The sequence below is a fragment of the Lynx canadensis genome, chromosome A3, assembly GCF_007474595.2.
Source record: "Lynx canadensis isolate LIC74 chromosome A3, mLynCan4.pri.v2, whole genome shotgun sequence".
In the NCBI taxonomy this organism is placed as follows: domain Eukaryota; kingdom Metazoa; phylum Chordata; class Mammalia; order Carnivora; family Felidae; genus Lynx; species Lynx canadensis.
The window spans coordinates 117,803,281-117,825,011 of NC_044305.1; the positions used below are offsets into that span (position 1 = coordinate 117,803,281).

The 21,731-nt window shown below is 43.0% G+C and overlaps 1 protein-coding gene and 1 long non-coding RNA gene across 6 annotated transcripts in view; one reads left to right on the forward strand and one right to left on the reverse strand.

The window, feature by feature from the left end:
• LOC115510992 lies at positions 1-20,090 on the reverse strand. Its single transcript, XR_004343445.1, has 3 exons — positions 19,911-20,090; positions 9,213-9,288; positions 1-427 (listed from the first exon to the last, which is right to left on the reverse strand). It is a non-coding gene; the product is annotated as an uncharacterized LOC115510992 (long non-coding RNA).
• The window catches only part of RBKS (ribokinase), a 101,264-nt gene that overhangs the window by 33,817 nt on the left and 45,716 nt on the right, over positions 1-21,731 (forward strand). For 4 of the 5 annotated variants that reach the window (XM_030311403.1, XM_030311399.1, XM_030311400.1 and 1 more), the window contains 2 exons: positions 7,953-8,044; positions 14,950-15,138. In XM_030311403.1, the coding sequence (XP_030167263.1) occupies positions 7,953-8,044; positions 14,950-15,138 (281 nt within the window). Of the gene's footprint in view, positions 1-7,952; positions 8,045-14,949; positions 15,139-16,397; positions 17,598-21,731 lie in introns of those variants that run through there. The other variant, XM_030311402.1, reaches the window with a different exon arrangement.

Below are 21,731 nucleotides of genomic sequence, written 5' to 3' on the forward strand. Positions count from 1 at the left end.
TTTTACATATTTATTCTTCTTCCTAGAAAAGCATTTATCCCTGTTTTAATGAAAGGTAACCTTTCAAGTTAAGCAATGCAGTACTTTTCCTGTAGTAAAATATCCTCTCTCCAGCCTGTAAGATTCACGGTCTTCTTATAGTTCTTCATAAGGTTAGAAAAGCTTATAAATTGGGTACAAAATAAACTGAGTAGCATTTCTGGTATCCAGCAATATAAATCTTCAATCTAGTTAGCAGAAATAATACAAGTAGCGACTAGTACCTCAGAAGCAGCCCATGGTCCCACAGTGGAATGATCACTTTTCCGAGAAGCAAGGTCAAGCTGCGTGTCCTGTATGATGACTGCCCAGCTAGGTATATTTTGATAAACGTCTCTAGGAGCTGAAGATTCGTTCTTTCTCGTTTTCGTAAAACTCCATCCCTATTCTATAAACAACAGAAGATTATTTGTATGTAATATTCTCTGTGTTGTCAAGGTCTTTTAAGTCTTTGGTTTCATTTGACCTTAGCTTTTGGAAATTTTCCAACATACAAAGGTAGGGAGAACTGCATAATGAAACCCTTCACTTGGCTTCAGCAGTTATCAACACATGGCTAACATTGTTTCATCTGCCCTCATGCTCACTCCCCCCACTCCACCCCCAGCCAAGAACAAACTCTTTAAAAATCTAAAAAAATGGTTTCTTTCTGTTTGCTTCTGTTTCACTGTTGACTTGTAGGCAAAGCATCTTCTTATTTAGACTCCATTTCTGTTCCTTGTTAGCTTTGTGGTCTTTCCAGAACCATCTGATGTTTCCGAGCCTTGTCTGTTAAATACATCTAGAAATACCCCCCGACAGAATTGTTCTAATAATGAAACAAAATAAAATAAAACATGATGCCAAGCCTGGTGTCATGAATCTCAGTAAATTCCAAATGTCTTCCCCTTTTCACTTTTCTCTTTAAAGTAAAATCAGGATTGGGGTACTGAGCCTGGGTGGCTCAGTTGGTTAAGTGTCCGACTTCGGCTCAGGTTATGATCTCGCAGTTCATGAGTTCGAGCCCCACTGTCTGTGCTGACAGCTCAGAGCCTGGGGCCTGCTTCAGATTCTGTCTCCCTCTCTGCCCCTCCCCCCCTCTCGTGCTCACTTGCTCGCTCTCTTTCTCTCTCTCAAAAATGAATAAATACTTTAAAAACTAAATAAATAAAGTAAAATCAGGGTCATATCCAGGGCATCTGGGTGGCTTAGCTGATTAAGCATCCAACTTCAGGTTGTGTCATGATCTCACGATTCATGGGTTCAAGCCCCACATAGGGCTCCGTGCTGTCAGCACAGAGCCTGCTTCAGATCCTCTGTCTCCCTCTCTCTCAGCCCCTCCCCTGCTCACTCTTGCTCTCTCAAAAATAAAAATATTTAAAAAAATTTTTTTAATTGAAAGTAAAATTAGGGTCATATCCTGATCTCAGCACCATTTGGTCAAAAATATATATAGCAAGGGGCGCCTGGGTGGCGCAGTCGGTTAAGCGTCCGACTTCAGCCAGGTCACGATCTCGCGGTCCGTGAGTTCGAGCCCCGCGTCGGGCTCTGGGCTGATGGCTCAGAGCCTGGAGCCTGTTTCCGATTCTGTGTCTCCCTCTCTCTCTGCCCCTCCCCCGTTCATGCTCTGTCTCTCTCTGTCGCAAAAATAAATAAACGTTGAAAAAAAAAATTAAAAAAAAAAAAATATATATAGCAAAATAAAAAGTAGCCACTCCAAGACAGTAGCTTCCTTTTGATATTGTGACCATAGTTCTGTGATTTACATTGACTTTTCCACATGAAACGTTCTCATCAAGATACAAAACTAAAAAGAAGAAAAAGAACAGTAAGTGTATGTGTGTGTGTGTTTGCATAAGTGATTTCTCCCCAAAGTCTACACCATTTTAAATAGCAGTAAATGGAAAGTAAGTTGCTTGAAATGATTTTGTGGAGAATTTTTAAATGTATGTCCTGATTTAACAAATTTTTCTCTTGGCAAAACAACATGCCGTGGCAAATTCTCACTGACATTTAATGTACTTTTAATGGACTCGAAGCTGTCAGAGAGAATTCCAAGCCAAAACCCATTTGGTTGCATTTTCTCAGGGGTGTCACAGAGAGAGTCTCGTGCCTGTGGTAAGCGTCGCCTGCACGCCACGCATCCGAATCGGGTGATGTGAACACAACGTGCCACCTCATTCGTGCTCCTGTCTTTCCTTATATAGGTCAAGGCATATCCTCATGCACTTTCTGTTCCTACCCTCCCTTGCTTCTCAGGGATCACGGTTTCCTCTGTCCTGCTCTGGTTCCCCGTTACCTACCCAGTGTGTGGAGCAGAGAAGGGTACCACGGTGGAGGATCTAGAGTTATCTAGAAGGGCAGGCAGCCTGACCTCAGGATGTCATTTGGATGGGGTCCAAAACTGCTTCCTCCATCACCTGCCTGGCAGCTGTGCCCGCTGAGGAGCTGGAGGACCCGGGGCATCAGGGACGGGCAGGGGTAGGTGATGGAAGGCCAAAGAGCACTGGCCAAGTTGGCATTTTTACTAAGAGCCAGCCTGCCTAAGGATCAATTCCACGTGGTCTTTCCCATATAGTGATTTTGGAAGGAGTAATGCCTTACCTTTATTATGTACTGTATAGTTTATAAAGCACTTTCAAATATATCTGAGCCTCAGGAAAACCTGTGACAAAGATATGGCAGGCGTTGTTCTCCCAAATTGGCGGTGAGGGGACAGACTTGGGGAGGTTAAGTACTTAGTTCAACCAAGGTCAGCGTAGAAACCCGGATTGCAGACGCCAGGACCCAAGTTCTGTGTCCTGGAGCACACTTCAAATAAAGAAACTGCACATCCCGTTGATTTCAAGGAACTGAGCCTTTGTGAAGAAAAGTAAAATCCACGAACTGTAACATTGTTCATCCTGTAGCCTAAGCTCTCAATGTTTTCACTGCTCCCGTCTCCCGGATCCTAGAGTGCTTTCTGCACTGCGTCCCTTGTGCGCTCCCACAAAACACAAACACACAAGCACATGTGCACACGTACTCCTCTATCCAGAACTCAGCTGGTCCTCGATTGGTAGTTACCAGCCAGAGCAGCTTAGCTACTATACCATGAGGTGTGTGTGTGTGTGTGAACTTAATGTCTTCCTTCTCACATAAAAGAGCGATACAATGAAAGGAGCACTGGTTTGGGAGTCATGAAGCTTGGCTCTGAATTCAGAATCCACCCTTAGTAAATGGAGGACCGCATGCAAGTCTGTCAGCTCTTTGCTCTGGGCCTCACTTTCTTCCTCGGTGAAGCAAGAGAACTGGGCCTAGAGCTCTCACGGTTGTTTAATGTCAGGACGTGTGAGCGTCCTGATGGCAGAGCAGAGCGGGCAGTCTTAGAGATGCGGTGAGCACCTGGCGTCCTGTCCATCGCCCTGTGAGATCACCTGTGTGCTCATCAGCAGTATTCCACCTGCAAGAAAGGTGGTAAAATCCCCCTCCCCCTTCTCTGTGGGTTTATCACAGCCGCCTTATCTGTGCTTCTCACAAGTAACGAGCTCTGAATTAAACACACTGTATAACTGGATTAGGGATAGTTGTTAAAATACAGAGGAAAAAGGCCCCCTTCCATCTTTGAATAGATTATCTCAGAAACCTCTTTGTGTCTTCACCAAGAAGAGAGCATTGGTCTTAAACAGCACCTGCAGCACCAGAAATGAGCCAGTGGCGCCCTCCGGCCCCCTCCTCCGTGGGTCAGGACGCTGCGAGGCAGGCCCACAGCAGAGAGCTGGTGCTGCAGCTGCTCGGGATGAAATTAGGCATGCCGGGTCTGGTCTTTACATCCATTTCAAAGCAAATGGAACATTACAGGAACAATTATAAATAATTGAGATTGTAAGATCGCCAAGATTAAATTCTAGGTAGGACACAAAATATCTTTTAATGCCACTTTAGTCCTTTTCCATTTGGCAAAGCAAACTTCTTGGCCGGCCACCTTGACTTTCACAGCCACGAGCACAGAGCCCAACTTTTGAGCGTTTCTGCTGATCAACTCACAGTAAACAACCCCTAGAGGGAGGCCGCCAAGCCAGTGTTTGGTTACCCCAACCTTCTCCCGGTTTCTTTACTTAGGGTGACTTTCTTCCTATTTCTCCAGGCTAGTTGTTTTTTTCCAAAATTTTTTCAATGTTTATTTTTGAGAGAGAAAGAGACAGAGTGCGAGCGGGGGAGGGGCAGAGAGGGAGACACAGAACCCGAAGCAGGCTCCAGGCTCTGAGCTGTCAGCATGGAGCCCGATATGGGGCACAAACCCACGAACTGTGAGATCATGACCCGAGCCGAAGTCGGACGCCTAACCGACTGAGCCACCCAGGCGCCCCCAAGCTTGTTATTAGGGCCTTCTTAACTGTCTAGCTCCTGCCCTCCATGGTGACACCATGAAGCGCTTCCCCCTCGTTTTCCTGGCTTTGCACCTATGCGTCCCCCCTCACAGGGCTCACCCGTTCCTCACTGGCATCGCTGTGCCAGCCACTGGCATGCTGTTAAGACAACCGGGAGCTTAGCCCGTCTATGTTGGGGGCTGTCAGTCACCCCTCCAGGTCCAAGTTACTCCATGGTACATCTTGTGTCCTCTGCTTTTGTGTGGTTCCGGGATGACATTATTTTTTCCCACCTAAACTATCACAAAGGTGCGTTCTTATTTGATTAACTACATCTACTGATTCTTCACAGTTTTTTCACCCTGGTAAAATATTTATGCTAATTCATGGTAGCACGAGCCAGAGAGAGTCCTTTGCTTTATGGTATTTTCATTTTTTCCCCTAAATTTAGTTACTAGTCAGACTCTAAGCCTACATATCCAGCCTGTTACCATCCGGCCTTGGTAAGAATGCTTTCCTTCAGCAAAATACAAGCAAATAAGATTGGATTGGTTTTTATACAATATTTATGGTCAGATTAAATTGTAGAATGTCTCATTCCAGCAACTCTTTTTATTGCTTAAAACGCAATGTAATGGTTTCTTTAAAATTTGTTTTTTATGATGGAAAACTTCAAATCTATCTGGACATACAGAGAATAGTACAGTAAACCATATTTACTGTCGTTAAGCTTCAATAATTCTCAACACATGGCCAATCCTGTTGAATCTATACCCCAACTCACTACTCCCCCCCCCCCCCCCCCCCGCCCCCGCAACCTTGGAAGCAACAGCCAGACATTATATCATTTCATTTACAATGTACTTGGTTTTTGATGTAAGATATTATACATGTTTTAAGAATGATGTCTTTGCCTGGTGTATAGCAGGTAATCTGTGGTCAGATTGATGCCCATCAATCACCCTTTGGAACTAATCCCTTATTAGTTTAGTGAGTAACTTCTCAGACTTTGTTCTCTTCTGTGCAAGTGTATAAATGTAAATACGCATATAAGTATGCTTTGTTTGATTTAAAAAAGAGAGAGAGGGTCATATTATGGATTTTATTACAAAACTTCCTTTTTTTACTCACAAATTATAGAAATCTTTCTGTGGCTAAACAGAAATCTGCTTCGTTCTTTTTAACAGCAGGAGAACATTCCATTAGAGGTGTTTTTTTTTTTTTTTTTCCTAACCAGTCCTCTCTGATAGAAGCTTAGGTTTCTTTTTGTCTTTTTCTCTTTTTCTGTTAAAAAAAGAGCTGTACATCACTGTACATCCTGAACCTCACTGTACCTCATCTTTGCCTGCCTGTGTATTTCTGTAGGATAGGTTTGGAAAAGGAACTGCTGGGTCAGGGATCTTTTGAGATGAAATGGCACTTTTATAAGAATGGCTCAAAGCTGTTGTTCCATCCTGGTACTTCGCTCTAACCTGTGCTCAGATGCATGCAGATTTAGAGATCATAATATGTGAGCAATGCTTTTGCAATTTACCCTTCAAGGAAAATAGGGAGCAATATATTTGTTCTACAGCGGTAAAAAGTAAATGGGTGTGTTGGAATGCTGGGCGTTGAGGGCCTTTATGCATAACTGACATCTCTTAAGACCTTGCAGAAGCGACAAAACCAATGAGAGAGACTGTTGCCAGGCTACAAACTTCAACAGAAGGCAAAAGAGATGGGTGGATGGGCGGGGGTGTTGAGCTGTGTGTAAAGGACAATATAATAACAGTAATAATCCCTTACGTTTGTACAACACTCTACAGTTTACATAGGGCTTTTACACCCGTTTTCTAACTTAAGCTGCACAATAACCTGTGCAAAAATATGAGCAGCCAAAAATATACCATAGGATCTCTGTGGGTGGACATTCTGAATTCTAAAATAATGAAAATGTGGGAGTAGCATTAGTCTGTAGACCACTGGACGAGATCCATTGACCAAACCAAACTGTTAAGACCAAGGAAGGTATGGAAGCAAACTAGCTAGCTTTATCAGGCAGAAGTAGTGGATAGTTTCCATTAGCCACGTGCTGAGAAGCATCTCCCCAAGAATGTGGAATGGATCGATGCCACAACAGCTACAGAAGAGCCACCTGAAGAACTCCTCGATGTGCACGTTCCTGTTCCTACCCCAAGAGATTCTGATCAGTGGGTTCGAGGGGGAGACCAGAAGTCATGCACTTTACTGAGCTCTCCTAGTGATGCTGATGTGCAAGGAAGTTTGTGGGTCACTGTTCTAGACGGGTCTCTGAGAACTGCAGCTAGAGGAGTTTACTCTGTGGGTCCATTGGGGCTACTAAACACATAAGTCATTGGACCTGGGTAGAGAAAAAGAAACCAGCCAATCTAGTTGGGTACTCTGGTGGATAAGTGTTTTGATAAAGGGGAAGCTTCCTGTCATTGTGATTTCTGAAGACTTCTTTAAAAATAGTAAATAAATAAATAATGAATGAATGAATAAATAAATAAATAAATTTATTTGCCAAGTTCCACACCAGAGGCTGTTTTAAATATACTGTAAATTGGAATGGAGGCTTGTGTTGCTATAAACAGAGTCCTGGCCTAGAGAGATGACCAAATACTGGACTTAAAGCTGGAGGACCCCACATGGGCACCCAGCTTAACCATGTCCCAGCATATGACCTTAGACTGTGACCTCATCTCTCTGAGGTTCACGTTCCTCCTCTGAAAAATGCAGAAATTCTTCTGATGCTGTATTGGCTGTGACATTCTCATTCTCCCTGTCTCTGCTATCCCTATCCATCCTTCTCTTGTAGGTCCCTAGTCTGAGCTAGCTCTCAGTCTCGGATTGAATTTCTCCTCCTTTCTCAATCAAGCTTTCCTTTATGTTCCCAGATTCTTCACAGAAGCCAAGAAGGTTAGCTTCTGTGAAAATGTATGTTTGGGGAGCCTGGCTGGCTTAGTCGGTGGAGTGTGTAACTCCTGCTCTCAGGGTTGTGGATTCGAGCCCCACCTTGGGTGTAGAGATTACTTAAAACAAAATCTTAGAAAAAAGCTTATGTTTGCATGAGTACTTGTGATATATCTGGAATACATGCATAGGTGTTCAAAACCTGCATATGTACATAAACTTCCTATTTGACTATTCTTACCAGGAAATTTTTGACCTCTTCATTATTTCTTTTCTAACTTCTTTTCTTTCCTGGAAAATGGACTTATGAACAAAAATGTTCACCAGCCTGAATGTTCACATTCATGCATGTCCTTTCAGGCCACAGCACTTAAAATTTTCTTTAATATTCTTGCGCTTTGCCACAACTTTGTAATCATCTTGACTGTAATACCGATGCTTGCCCTTGAAGCTGAAGTGTTGCAGAGTGAAAAATAGAGCAAATAGAAATAAGAAGGGGCTGGTACTAGGCCATCATAGAGACTGAGATTTTAGACTTCTACACCCGTAACTAAGTTGATTTTTCATTTCATGGGGAAAGTGGTCACACTTGGGGATTGCCTTTACCCAATGTCTGTCAACACACCATGTTAAAAATGAGGACCACTGAAGCCCCTTTCCGTTCCTTTACAGTGAAAACATTGTTCAATCCAGCTCCTGCCATTGCTGACCTGGATCCTCGCTTCTACGCCCTCTCAGATGTGTTCTGCTGCAATGAAACTGAGGTAAGGATGGAAGGTTTTGCTCATTCCATGAGAAACCAAAGACTTTCATACAAACGGGTAAAGCAAAGAGGCAGGACTAATCATGTCAGTTTGATTGCATGTGAATTCTTGAGCCCAGTGAAAACACATTTTTCAGCTAACTGGGGTGTGGAGAAAAGGAAATTAGTGAATCCTAGGTGGAGAAAAAGGTTCCCTGAGTCATCTCCATAATCTGGCACTTCTCAAACCTCAGCTAATTTTAGTCCCCTCCCTGCCTTCACACTATTGGTGTTTTGTTTTCTTTTTTAATTATTCCACATTCTATGGAATAATTAGTATTAGAGTTGCCAAATTTAGTGAATAAAAATACAGGATGCCTAGTTAAATTTGAATTTCAAACAAACAGCAAATAATATACGAAATGGACTTAAGCTACAAAATTGTTTGTTATTTATCTGAAATTCAAATTCAACTGGTCTAACGACCCTAATTAATATGCAACCCCTGGAACATTTGCTACATTCTCTTGTGAAGATGCGGTGACTGCCTGGGGGAACAGACATAGGTTCTCCATGATGCCACAGGAAGGACTTCAGGGGCCACTCTGTTACGAGAGGGTTCTCTCAGTCCATCTGAGCGTCCTAATGTATAGAGCTGAGTAAAATATCTCTCAGTTACATTCAGATCGTGCCATTCATTCTGAACCATTTTAGGAAGAAAATTTCAATATTTTTCCCTTATATAGGTCAGACAGTTTTAGACCAGAGCTCTCTCTCTCGATGTTGGGAGGCAAAGACATACTATACAATGCAACATGCAGAGAGAACGTTAGCAGTTAAAGAACTGTAATAGTAATTTTCCATGTGGTTCAGAGGCTGAATGCATGTTTCCAGGATTTCCTGACCTGCCTTTTTGTTAATTTCATCTCTCAGAGCATGAAGTAAATAAAAACAAAAACAAAAAGACTGCCACAAGGAAACTAATTTTAACCAATCACAATAAGCTATGCAGTATTTTTGAGCACCCATTATGGCCAGGCCTTGTGCTGGGAGGAAGGAATTGTGGGAAGTAATAACCATTTTATAGTAAGAAATTAGATTACCCTCCACGGCCAACTGGTGTAGATTTCCCTGCTAGATACTTGCAGAACACTATTCTTCAAACACTCATCACAGCTCAAATGACTTACTCAGTACTTCTGTCTTCTCCATTGAATTACTAGTCTTGTGAGGCCAGGGACATCTGTCTTATTCACTGTTGTATTCCTAAAGTAGGCACAGTAAGAGAGTAACAACAATAATAATAAAAGAGAGCAGTTATAACAATATACTGTCAGAAGTTTTGTGAATGATCACATTCCCTCTCTCTCAATATCTTGCTGTACTGTACCCACCCCTCCCCTACGAGATGGTGTGAGATGATAAAATGCCTGCGTGAGGGGATGAAGTGAGGTCAGCAACACAGGCACCGTGACATAGCGTTAAACTGCTGTTAACCTTCCGACGATACGACAGGAGGAGGATCACCTACTGACTGCGGCTGACCATGAGTAATTAAAACCACGGAAAGTGAAACTGCAGATACAGGGAACCTGCTGTAATTATTTCTTGTCCTTCATGGTTTCTGTGCATCAGGAATTGAGACGGGGCACAGCATGGCTTGTCTCTCTCGGTGATGTCTGGGGCCTAGAAGACTCAAAGGCAGAGAGCTGGAATCATGGGAAGCCTACTTCACTCATGTGCCTGCTAGTTGATGCTGGCTGTTGACCAGACTTACACAAGGCCTCTCCTTGTGACCCGGGCTTCCTCACAATGTAGAAGCTGGGTTCCGAGAAACAGTATCCAGAGGGAGAGGGAGGGGGAGCCCAGCAGAAGAGTTGGCTTTTATGACTTAGCTTTGGAAGTCACGCAGTATTTCTTCTGGCCCATTCTATTGACTGAGGCAGGAAACTCTGCCCTCACACTCCACCTCTCAGTAGAAGATTGCCATTGCACAGCGTGAAAAGAGCATATACACTGTGACAAATGTTGATACAGTTATCTTTGGAAATTACCATCTATTACGTTGTACCTGGCACATAGTTGGCACCTAGTAAATGCTTTTTAAATGGATGAACAAATGAACAAACTCTAGTCTTTAAGAAAATTGATCTCAAACACATAATGGAAAAAAGAAAAGCTTTAAAAACCTAACATCCTTAAGGATGACGTCTAAATTTTTTTAATGTTTATTTATTTTTGAGAGAGAGAGAGAGAGAGAGAGAGAGAGAGTGCAAGTGAAGGAGGGGTAGAGAGAGAGGGAGACACAGAATCTGAAGCAGGCTCCAGGCTCCGAGCTGTCAGCACAGAGTCCGATGTGGGGCTCGAACTTGCAAACCACGAGATCATGACCTGAGCCAAAGTCAGATGCTGAGCCACCCAGGCGCCCCTTTATGGATGACTTCTAATCTCGATAATAATGTAAATTCATGCTTTAAGACACTCTCTCTGCTCACACACAAACCATTGATATATAAAGATACAAAGAGACAATGAAAAAGTACTCACAAGCTCAAAAACAAACAACTCCACAAATCAGAAAGGGAGCAGAATCCTAGAGCATGCAGCCCTGCGTGTGCTATATTTCAGTCCCAGAGGTAGGTGTAAGTGGTAGGGACCTCTAATGGGTAACGAGCACTAGAAATGTGCCACTCATGGGAGACTGGGGCAATGCCCCCTGCTCAAACCCAGAGATGCTGGGCTAAGGCTCCCTTGCTAGCCAAAAATGTTAGAGGAAGCTGTTAAGCCTACTGCCCAGGACTACAGCATATGTAAAGCTCCCAAACTGAGGAGATAGGAGGACAGAGGTACTGCCTCTGATCAGGAAGGAATTAAGCCAATGCTAACGTGGTGACCGTGAATGTGACGAGATTGGCAATATCGCCAATGACAGCAGAACAGGAACTCCGTATTGCCGATATAACACCTGGCTCTGGTTTAGAGACCCTTGGGGCCCGATGGATGCAACCATAAAACCACTGGAAAGGCAGGGATAAGCCTAGCGGGAGCTGAAGTGTGGGATTCTCCAACTCTCAGAGAGCAAAGTGAGCCTTCAGATGACAAAACATAATGCTCAAGAGTTATCCAATAAAATCAGCAATCCAAGATGAATTTTCCCAGGGTGAAATCCAAATAGTGAAGCAGTGCAAAAAAGACATTAAAATAAGAATGATTGAGGGATGCCAGGTGGCTCAGTCAGTTGAGCATCCAACTCTTGAGTTCAGCTCAGGTCATGATCCCAGCGTTGTTGGGATCAAGCCCCACATTGGGCTCTGTGCTGAGCATGGAGTTGCTTAGGACTCTCCTTCTCTCTCTCTCCCCTCCCCCCACTCACTCTCAATAAATAGATAGATATGATTGAGATTCTCATTAAAAAAAGAGAAAGAGAAACAGAATCAAAGCAACAATATGTGAATATAAAAATCAGTCAATTAGAAATTTGAAAATGACACTGAAAACTATAGAAAGCTTATGAAAGAAATTGAAGAAGACACAAAGAAATGGGAAAACATTCCATGTTCATGGATTGGAAGAGGAAATACTGTTAAAATGTCGATACTACCCAAAGCAATCTACATATTCAACGCAATCACTATCAAAATAACACCAGCATTCTTCACAGAGCAAGAACAAACAATTCTAAAATTTGTATGGAACCAGAAAAGACTTTGAATAGCCAAAGTAATGTTGAAAAAGAAAACCAAAGCTGGAGGCATTACAATTCGAGACTTTGAGCTAGATTACAAAGCTGTAATCATCAAGACAGTATGGCAGTGGCACAAGAACAGACACTCTAATCAACGGAACAGAATAGAGAACCCAGAAGTGGACCCACAAACGTATGGCCAACTAATCTCTGACAAAGCAAGAAAGAATATCCAATGGAAAAAAGTCTCTTCAGCAAATGGTGTTGGCAAGACTGGACGGTGACATGCAGAAGAATGAACCTGGACCACTTTCTTACACCACACACAAAAAACAAACTCAAAATGGATGAAAAACACTAATTAAAATCTTTCTACAAAATACTCATTAGGAAGGTAAACAAACTGGAATCAAAGAATTAGTGAATTGAAAAAGAATCTTGATCAATTCACCCAGAAGTGAAAAGCTCAATTCACCTAGAAATATCACAGAAACTTTGTTTTTAATACTAAAGAGGAAATTGGAAGAAAAGAAAGATAGGTTGAGAGGCTCTAACATACATCTAATGGAAGTGAAAGAAGAGAAAGGAGAGAACTGGAGAGAAGCCATATTGGAGAAAAAACTGCAGGTTGTTTTCTAGAACTGAAGAAAGGCACAAGTCTTCAGATCAAAAGTGTATTAAAAGTACCACTTGAGATACACAGATACAACTGTCTACTAACATACATTTTAGTGGAACTGCATAAAATCCAAAGTCAAAACAAAAATATTTTTAAATGGTCAGAGGAAAAAAAAAACAGATTTTATATACATGATAAGAATATCCAATACTTCATTGTTTGTAAAAGGGGAAAATGGAAAAATGAGTGTCCGTGAAAAGGAGAATAAATTTTTTTTAAACTGTAATATATTTGCAGTATTTTTGCAGTATATGGAATGCTACATATATAAACACAAATGAAATAATGTTAAGGGGAAAAGCACATTAATACATAATATCTATGGAGGACATTATCTTTTTTTAATGTTTTTTTAATGTTTATTTATTATTGAGAGACAGAGCATGAGCATGGGAGGGGCAGAGAGAGGGGGAGACACAGAATCTGAAACAGGCTCCAGGCTCCGAGCTGTCAGCACAGAGCCCGACGCAGGGCTTGAACTTAAGAACCGTGAGATCATGACCTGAGCCGAAGTTGGACACTTAACCAACTGAGCCACCCAGGTGCCCCGTTGTTTATTTTATTTTTGAGAGAGAGATAAACAGAGCATGAGAAGAGGAGGGGCAGAGCAAGAGGGAGACACAGAATCAGAAGCACGCTCCAGGCTCTGAGCTGTCAGCACAAAGCCTGACATGGGGCTCAAACCCACGAACCCTGAGATCATGACCTGAGCCAAAGTTGGATGCTTAACCAACTGAGCCACCCAGGCACTCCATCATTTACCTCCTTTAGAGAAAAATAACTGAGGCAAATAAAATAAAACGTTAAGACTTATTAAAAGTGGGTGGTAGGTGGGGTGCCTGGGTGGCTCAGTCGGTTAAGCATCCGACTCCAGCTCAGGTCATGATCTCACAGTTCGTGAGTTCGAGCCCCATGTCAGGCTCTGGTGCTGACAGCTCAGAGCCTGGAGCCTGCTTCAGATTCTGTGTCCCCCTTTCTCTCCGCCCCACCCCTGCTTGTGCTCTGTCTCTCTGTGTCTTTCAAAAATGAATAAACGTAAAAAAAAAAAAAATTTTTTTTAAAGTGGGTGGTAGGTACATGGGTGTTTGTTGCATTATTTTTACGTTCAGGATCTTTCATCAAAGAATCGTTTTTTAACAGGTTTTTAGAAACCACAAGAATTCAGTGTTTCTGAAAATAGACCCAACTAACTCAACAGATGTAAGTGATCTCAGTAATGAAGATCAGTGAAAAACTTATAAAAAGAAAACAGAAGGTGGCCTTAAGGCATAGCCAACTCAGACAGGGTGTGGAAAAGATGGTTCAGGAAGGACACATGGTCAAGTTAACAAAACCTTTGCTGCCAGGGAAGACCAAACCCCAGAAGGAGCAGACACTGTGGGGTGACTTATAGGCAACAAAAAGGGTTAATCTGGGCATGTTCAGAGCAAGCACAGGAAGAGATAGACCCATTCTTAGGAAGAAATAGGATATAGAAAAGACAGAATTTGGTTATAAACTTTTTGAGTCAAAAAGTATCATATAATTCATCTGGTCCAGTGAATTTTCAGCCACTAATTTCAGAACTATAGAGGGTCCCCAGAGAAGCTAGAGGAGTACCTAGGGGGTGAGGAAGCAGGGCTACAGCCCTTCACCCCTACTTCAGCCGGAGCCCTTTTTATATTCTGGGAGAGAACTGTGGTCCTGTGCAAGCCCCTCATTTTATACGTGACTTGGAAAAAGTCCCAGAGTTAGTAAATGGTGGACATCTCCTGAATATATCAGCACGTTGCTTTCTCTGCTCCATGTCAGTGCCCCTCCTACCCTGCTTCCAAATTCTTGAGCAAAAACAAACAAAAGAAATGGGTGTTGTGCAAATATGGAAAGCTCTAACCAGTAATAAGAGAAAGGCATTATGACCCAAGAGGAGCCTAGAAGAAATACAACTTTAGGGGTAAAATTTACAGACACGACTTATATATCAAAGTCATTGGCAGCGGCCCCTCCCTTACTCCTTTCTTCCCTCCCCTCTTCCTTTCTTTTGTAGAATTCTTTGTTCCCCCTAACTCTTTATGATGAAAATTATCATACATACACACAGAAATGCTGGAAGGGCAACACAACGAAGAGTGATATACTCTCCACCTAAACAGTTGTTAACATTTGCTATATGCTTCCCCTCTCCACTGTGTGTATTTCTTTTTGTTTTTGTTGAGTCATTTCAAAGTAAGCTGCACATAACATGAAACCTCACCCCTAAATACTTCAGTGTGCATCTCCTAAGAGGAGCCACAACACCATTTTCACACCTAAGAAAATTATTAGTGATTCTGTGCTGTCATCTAATATCCAGGCCACATTCACATTTCCCCTGTTGTCCCCAAAATGTCATTGATAGCGAGTTTTTGTCATTGTTATAGGGTTTTTAATTTATTTTCCTGAGCCAGTATCCATCAAAGTTCCCCGCTGCATTGGTTGTTATGCAAAAGAAGGGGGACATTTTTCTAGAAAACCAAATCTAATCTGGAAATAGACCCAGGTTACTTTTCTCACCGCTGTTTCCTTTCACTTTTCTGTATTCCAGGCTGAGATCCTAACTGGCCTCACGGTCAGCAGCCCTGCAGACGCTGGGAAGGCTGCACGGGTGCTCTTGGAAAGGGGGTGCCAGGTCGTAATCATCACCTTAGGTGCTGAAGGCTGTGTGATGCTGTCACAGACAGAACCTGTCCCAAAGCACATCCCCACAGAGAAGGTCAAGGCTGTGGATACCACGGTAGGTTTTAAAATTTCAGAATCATTTCTGCCCCCCTTGAGAATCATCATTTATAACAAAGATACTACACCTGAATTTTTGTTGTATCATAAGGTAAGGGCCCAAGGAGGTGATATGGTAGAAGGGAAGAAAAACCAGGCAGGAGCACTATATCTTAATCCTTCCCCAACCCACTGTGGGACTTTCTACAAGTCACTTAACCTCTCTGAGCCTCAGTTTCCTCATCCAGAAAAACAGAATATCAGTAAAACTATACTTGTATCACCTATATTCATTCATTGATTCATCCAGTAAATATGTATTGAATACCTATTATGCCAGTCATCTATTAAGTTCTGGGGCTATCGTGATGAACAAGACATAGTCTCTGCCCTCGTGGGGCTTAGATTTTAGACAGTATGCCCAGCTGCTGGTTCTTACAAGCCTCCTGTGTGGAATGAAAGTGCAAGGATCACTGGCTGGCAAAACTCATTCTTTTGGCCATCAGATAATGCCCGCTATCATCTACTATGCGCTTACTGTGTCTCTTTGGCATACATCTCATGTGATCTTTACAACAATGACATGAGCTATATTATCTTCATTTTACAGATTTAGACACTTGCTTAGGACCATAATGCTAGGAAGTAACAGAGCTGGGGGTTCAAAACTTGGCCTGTGGACTCCAGACACTTCTTGTGTAAGGCATGCATTAAGGACAAGCAGGTTACATAGACGAGTCACAACCGAGAAGGGGGTGGAAGGGAAGACAAGCTAGAAAAAAAGCTCAGAGGTCCTCTAAATCTGGGAAAATAAGAATTATTGTTTATGACCTAGAATTGAGAAGAGCAAACAAAATCGATAAATACCAGGAACCTAAAACTAGAGTTGGGGAAGAGTAAACATTTTAGTTTTTATTTATAAGAAATTAATGTGTAATTACTTATAAAATATATTTTGGTTTTTATGCTTAGAAAAGGCTTTAAAATGTGGGTCATTAAATAAATAAAATAAAATAAAATAAAATAAAATAAAATAAAATAAAATGTGGGTCATTTATCAAAAAGGAGCCTAAGCAAACGTAATGAAGTCATGGATGCAAGTACGCTCTGAAAGATAGATAAGTACAAGGACTGCTTTTTATCACATGAAATCACACCCTGATTGCCTTTCACAATGTGCTGATCAGATATTTGATCAGTTGCACTCGGTGGTGTCATTCTCTTCATAGTTAGTCATTTTGGAAACCACTAGTTTTTTTTCTGTTCTGTCACGGACAGTCGCCTGAACTTGAGAGGTTCCTTCTTAGTTCTGAAATCGACCCTGCATGAGACTAAAACGAGTCCAGGTCCTGAACTACAGCAGAAAAGTTTACTCTTCCGTTGCTAAAAATGAAGGACCCTCATGAAGATGTCGGGCCTACGTATCTACCCCGAAAGAGACTCAGCCTCTGCTTCGGGTGTCTGTGTCAGCCACAGCTCCTTTGCCCACAAGCACCAAAGCACAACTGGAATGGGCCTACACAGGAACAGGGATGTATTCGGTGCACCTGGCTGAGAGTCCGAAGGTACGGCCGAGGGCAGAAGTGAAGCCATGTCATGGGGGCCCACTCACCCCCTCCCTGTTGGCTCTGCCTGCCTTGCGGTGCTGGGCTTTGAGCTCAGGCGGGCCCACTCCTGGGAGTGGTCCCAGACAGCTGTCTGCCCACACAGTGCCCCATGTCGTGTCCCCATCCCTGGTGTCAAATAAAAATTAAAGAACTCTCATCAGAGGATGGGAAGTGGAGCTGGTCATACAAAAACAAGCCCCGCCTGGAATGGGGAACCTCACAGAACACGCATGTGGAAATGCCCTGCCTGGGCATGGGACAAAGTGATGAAGACACCAGCCTTGGAAATGTTCAGATTTGAATCGATAGTCATTATCCTCAGAGCCATTTCATGTTGAAGGATTGGATTTCCTAGATAGTGATGGATTGCATCTTGAGCATCTTAAATACAGCAGGGTGCACAAGGAGGTTTTCACACTTTGCTGATACTGTTTTGTGCCCTTTCATTTGGTTTCTTAGCATGTGCACTTAAGTTTTTGGTTTCAGGAAAGTTGAAACACAGAGCTCAGAGGAGAAAAGATTACTTAAATGCTTGGAGGCAGGAGGTAGAGCACGGGATCACGAAAATCGGGGCACTGGATTGGGATCAGTGAATTTTTCCGTCAAGGGCCAGACAGTAAAGTTTTAGGTTTCACGGACCTTATGCATACACGCTCTGTCACAACTGCTCACCTCTGCCATTGTAGCATGAAAGCAGCCATAAACAACTTTGTACGCTATCCAAAACGAAGTTGGTATTAATCCAAACTAGACTGTTTTAAGTTAAGATGTTAACCGGAATCACCAGTGCAATCACTAAAAAAAGAACTCAAAAAAAGAAGAAGAGAAAAAAGGCGCGTGGGTGGCTCAGTCGGTTAAGCGAAAGACTTCGACTCAGGTCATGATCACATGGTTCATGGATTCAAGTCCCGAGTCAGGTTCTGTGCTGACAGCTCAGAGCCTGGAGACTGCTTTGGATTCTGTGTCTCCCTCTCTCCTGCCCATACCCTGCTTGCTCTCTGTCTCTATCTCTCAAAAATAAATAAACATTAAAAAAAAAATTTTTTTTTAAACCTGAAAGAAACAAAAGAATTACCATGGTACACTTCAAAATATCTATTTAACGGGCACCTGGATGGCTCATTCATTAAGCATCTGACTTCTGCTCAGGTCATGATCACACAGTTTGTGAGTTCAAGCCCTGCATCCGGCGAACTCGAGCTCCACTTCTCTCTCTCCCCCTCTCTTAATCCCTCTCTCTCTGCCCCTTCTGGGATTCACCCTCTCTCTCTCTCTTTCTCTCTCTCTCTCTCTCTCTCTCTCTCTCCCCCCCCCCCCCCCCCCTGTCTCTCTCTCTCTCAAAAAAAAAAAAAAAAAATTAATACAAAAGAGGGCCGGAATGGAGGAATAAAGAAGGTACTGGAAGATTATGCTGTTGTAAACTGAGGGATAAAACTAGGCCGGAGGGAGATAAGGGATCCAGGAAGCAGACGATGCCACAGAGGAGAGAAGCCGGGGTGGTGAAGGGAAGTCCCAGGGCAGCAGCTATGCAGCAGGCCCGCAACCAGGCGGGTCCCAGTCCCCAAGAGAGCAGGAGAGCGGAGAGCCCTGGAGGAGTGACTCCCAGAAACAAAAGCAAAAACAGGAAAGGACAAAGAAGGAAATAGCAGAATACCCATGTGTTGGCATATGACCAAAGATTTTTAGTTTTCTTGCAGAATTTGAGGATGAAGTAGCAATTAATTATGTTGAAAACTGTGGAAATGAAAAAAAAGGGGGGGGCAAATATTTTTGCTCTACGTCATCTGCAGTCTCAGGGTAAAAGTATGATTAAGTAACTATTCGCACGCCACGTGGCTGTAAAGACATGGTCCTAACAGTGCAAGTGCCGATTCTTGATTTAGCCAAAAATAGAGATTAGAATCCTGTTTTGAAGATGGAAGGATAAAGTGAGTGTGTGGTCTGTGTGCACCTGGGGGAAGAGAAGAGAGCTGAATGCTCATTCTCCAGAGTTGGGAGTCAAGAGAGAATATCAGAAACTGATTTTTAAAAAACAGCAGTATAAGCATATTACCAGAGGGAGAAGATGAATACCAGAAGAAACTTAAAGGGAATTTAAAGTATTTGCCTCATGGAAATGGTTCAAGAGAGAGATGGGGCGTTTACTCCTTAAGCGTTGTCTTTTTACACTATGTATATGGATGGCTTTGATTTTTTTCCTAAATGACAAAACACGATGAGATACCACTTGTCACCCGCTAGAATCAGAAACAGTAATGAGCGTACCTAGGACATGGAAAAATTAGAACCCTCAAACGATGCCAGTGGGAAGGTAAAACAGTGTAGTCGCTTTGGGAAACAGTCTGGAAGGGCTGCGAAAAGTTAATTTTCTAGTTACCATAGGACCCAGCAAGTGTCCTTCTAGGTCTCCACCCAAGAGAAATGAAAACACGTGCCCACACAAAAACCTGTACACAAATGTTTCTGGCAGCATTGTACCCGATAGCCCCACATCGGAAACAACCTGACTTTGAACAGCAGATGACTGGACAGACAGATTGAGGCACCTACATATAATAGACTGCTGTTCGGCCATAAAATGGAATACTGATACAGGCCACAGTGTGGATGAACATCCAGAACATTACGCTAAGTGAAAGAAGACAAACCTAAAGGCCACATATTATATGCTTCCAAGTATATGCCATGTCCAGAATAGGTAAATCTATAGAAACGGAAGGTAGATGGATGGTCACTGGCAGCTGGGGAGACGGGGTCAGGAGACTAATGAATGGGTATGGGGGTTCCTCTCTGGGGTGAGGAAGACATTCTGGAATTAGATAGTGGTGATACATAGACAACCTTGTGGATACCCTGAAAACCAGTGAATTGTTCACTTTTAAAGGGTGAGTTTTGTGGTAGGTTAGAATTATATCAATTTAGAACACAAAGGTCAAACAATAACAAAAAGATCCACCTAGGCACTTCACCCGTGGACGGATACTCTTGTGATAAAGAATCTTCCACTTCATTGCTCTACTGAATCTACTGAATGGGCTCTCAACATCCCCCAGCGGAGCAGAGGTGACACGGGAAACAAGGGTGGTTATTTTCTGGGGGCCAAATCTCCCTCAGCCTTTTTTATGCTCTTTGTCCTCTCATCCTGCACTCTCATTATTAAAATCCTTGCCTGTTCTGCACATACCTGTTCGGCCTCTTCATAGGTCTAATAAAGAGGAGATAATTCACATGGCGAGGTGAGGAACTCCCAGGGAGGCATTTTCTTCTGAACAAATGGGCTTCTTCACTTTTCTGTCAGGAGGGCATTACTTGCCCTCAGGAGGTTTATGACCTCACATTTCCCCTTCTCCTAATCCCTTACGAGGCACACCTTCAAAAAAAAAAAAAAAATCATGTTGTGCAACCTCAACGGATACAATTTTTGTCAACCTTAACCTCGACAAAGCTGGCCAAGATAAAATCAGTCAGTCAGGGATGGCATGGGTGGTGGAAACACCTTTAGCTGGATTGCACATTTTCCAGCCCGCCCTGGAAGGGGCCAGTCCCGCTCCGCGTCAGTACTCCCTCAGGCTGCTACATTCATTTGCCTCCGTGTTGATAGTTGCTGTATCACTTCTATTTTTACATCCATTTTTCCTGCTGTACAACAGTGAGATGGTGGCAGTAGTGCAGATGTCCTCGGCTCAGTTGGGAAGACATGACAGACGTGTCGCTCTTCCCATCTCTGTGTTACCTGAATCTCAGCCTCAAAATGCCACGGCACTCGTGTCCTCGGTGCAGTCCTCCAACCTGAAGGTCAGGGGGCTTTGCCGTCTTGTGTCGATTGCACTACATAATCACCCCGTAGTCAAGAGTCACACACATTTAAGCACTGTCATCTTCTAGGTTATTGTGCTACTGTGATATATCATTAATTATCCTTGGCCTACAGGCTGTATAAAATTCTTGACACAGAAATTGTTTTTCTACACGTAAATGGTTGAGTCCTAGAATCTGCATTGGTACTCTTAAGAATTTAGCCCATAGGCTAAATCCATCTTTCCAAACCTTCACCTTATAATAAGTCATTATAATTCAGGGTATATAAGTAAGCTAAGAGTAATCAAAAACCAGGAGCATAGGGATTCTCTTACCTCTTCCTTATTCCCCTTTCTTTCTATCCATTATATTTGAGTCCTGTAGTGCTCAAAGTTGCAGGTGTGGCACTAGGCAATGTCAGCCCAGCTGCATGGATGCCCCCAACAGATGACTCAAGGCTTGGAGACTCAGCTCTGAACTAGAAATTGTACCAGTAGGAAGTGGTGATAGTTTCTTTTCAAGTTTGCATGGAAGCACTCCTAAAGGTACCGTGATTGCTGCGGCTGGTGGGTTACCCACAGCTTTCCAAGGTCACTTCTCCTCAGTGTATTCCCCTCATCCTGGGGTCTGGCCTTCGGCCATCCAGGCTGTTCTTAAGGGTTGGCTCCCATTAACTTACCTCTGAGGCACCATCCAGAATGACAGTTCAGCCTTTGAAAACCCAGATTTGAACCCATTTTTCCCATCATGGTATGACTTCCCCACCCCCATCCTACACCTGCACCCTCTTCCCACTCTCACCCCCTAGCCAGTGGAAGGCCAAGCCAACATTGCCAGATGTCATTAGAACAAATGGATTTAGGTGCTCTTAAGAGATGTTTCTCAGCCCAGGCAAACTGAGGTATTTCCTGCTCCAAAGATAGTTTGAGCTCCCCTCACTGTTGATTGCCAGTACTTGAAGAAGGGTTGGGAGAATAAAACACTGTGGGTAAAGAATGATAGAATCGGGGGTGCTGAACAGGTAATTATTACATAATAAGGCTAACTTCAACTGCCATACCAAGTTATTATGCAAGAAGTAATTGTTGTTTCCTTCACATTTTGACCTTAGGAAAATTAGTATCTACTGATACTGCCGCTACTCAAAGTGTCTTGGAAAATTTTTTTGGAACTGCTTTGAGAGCACCTTTACTCTACTTTCCAGTCT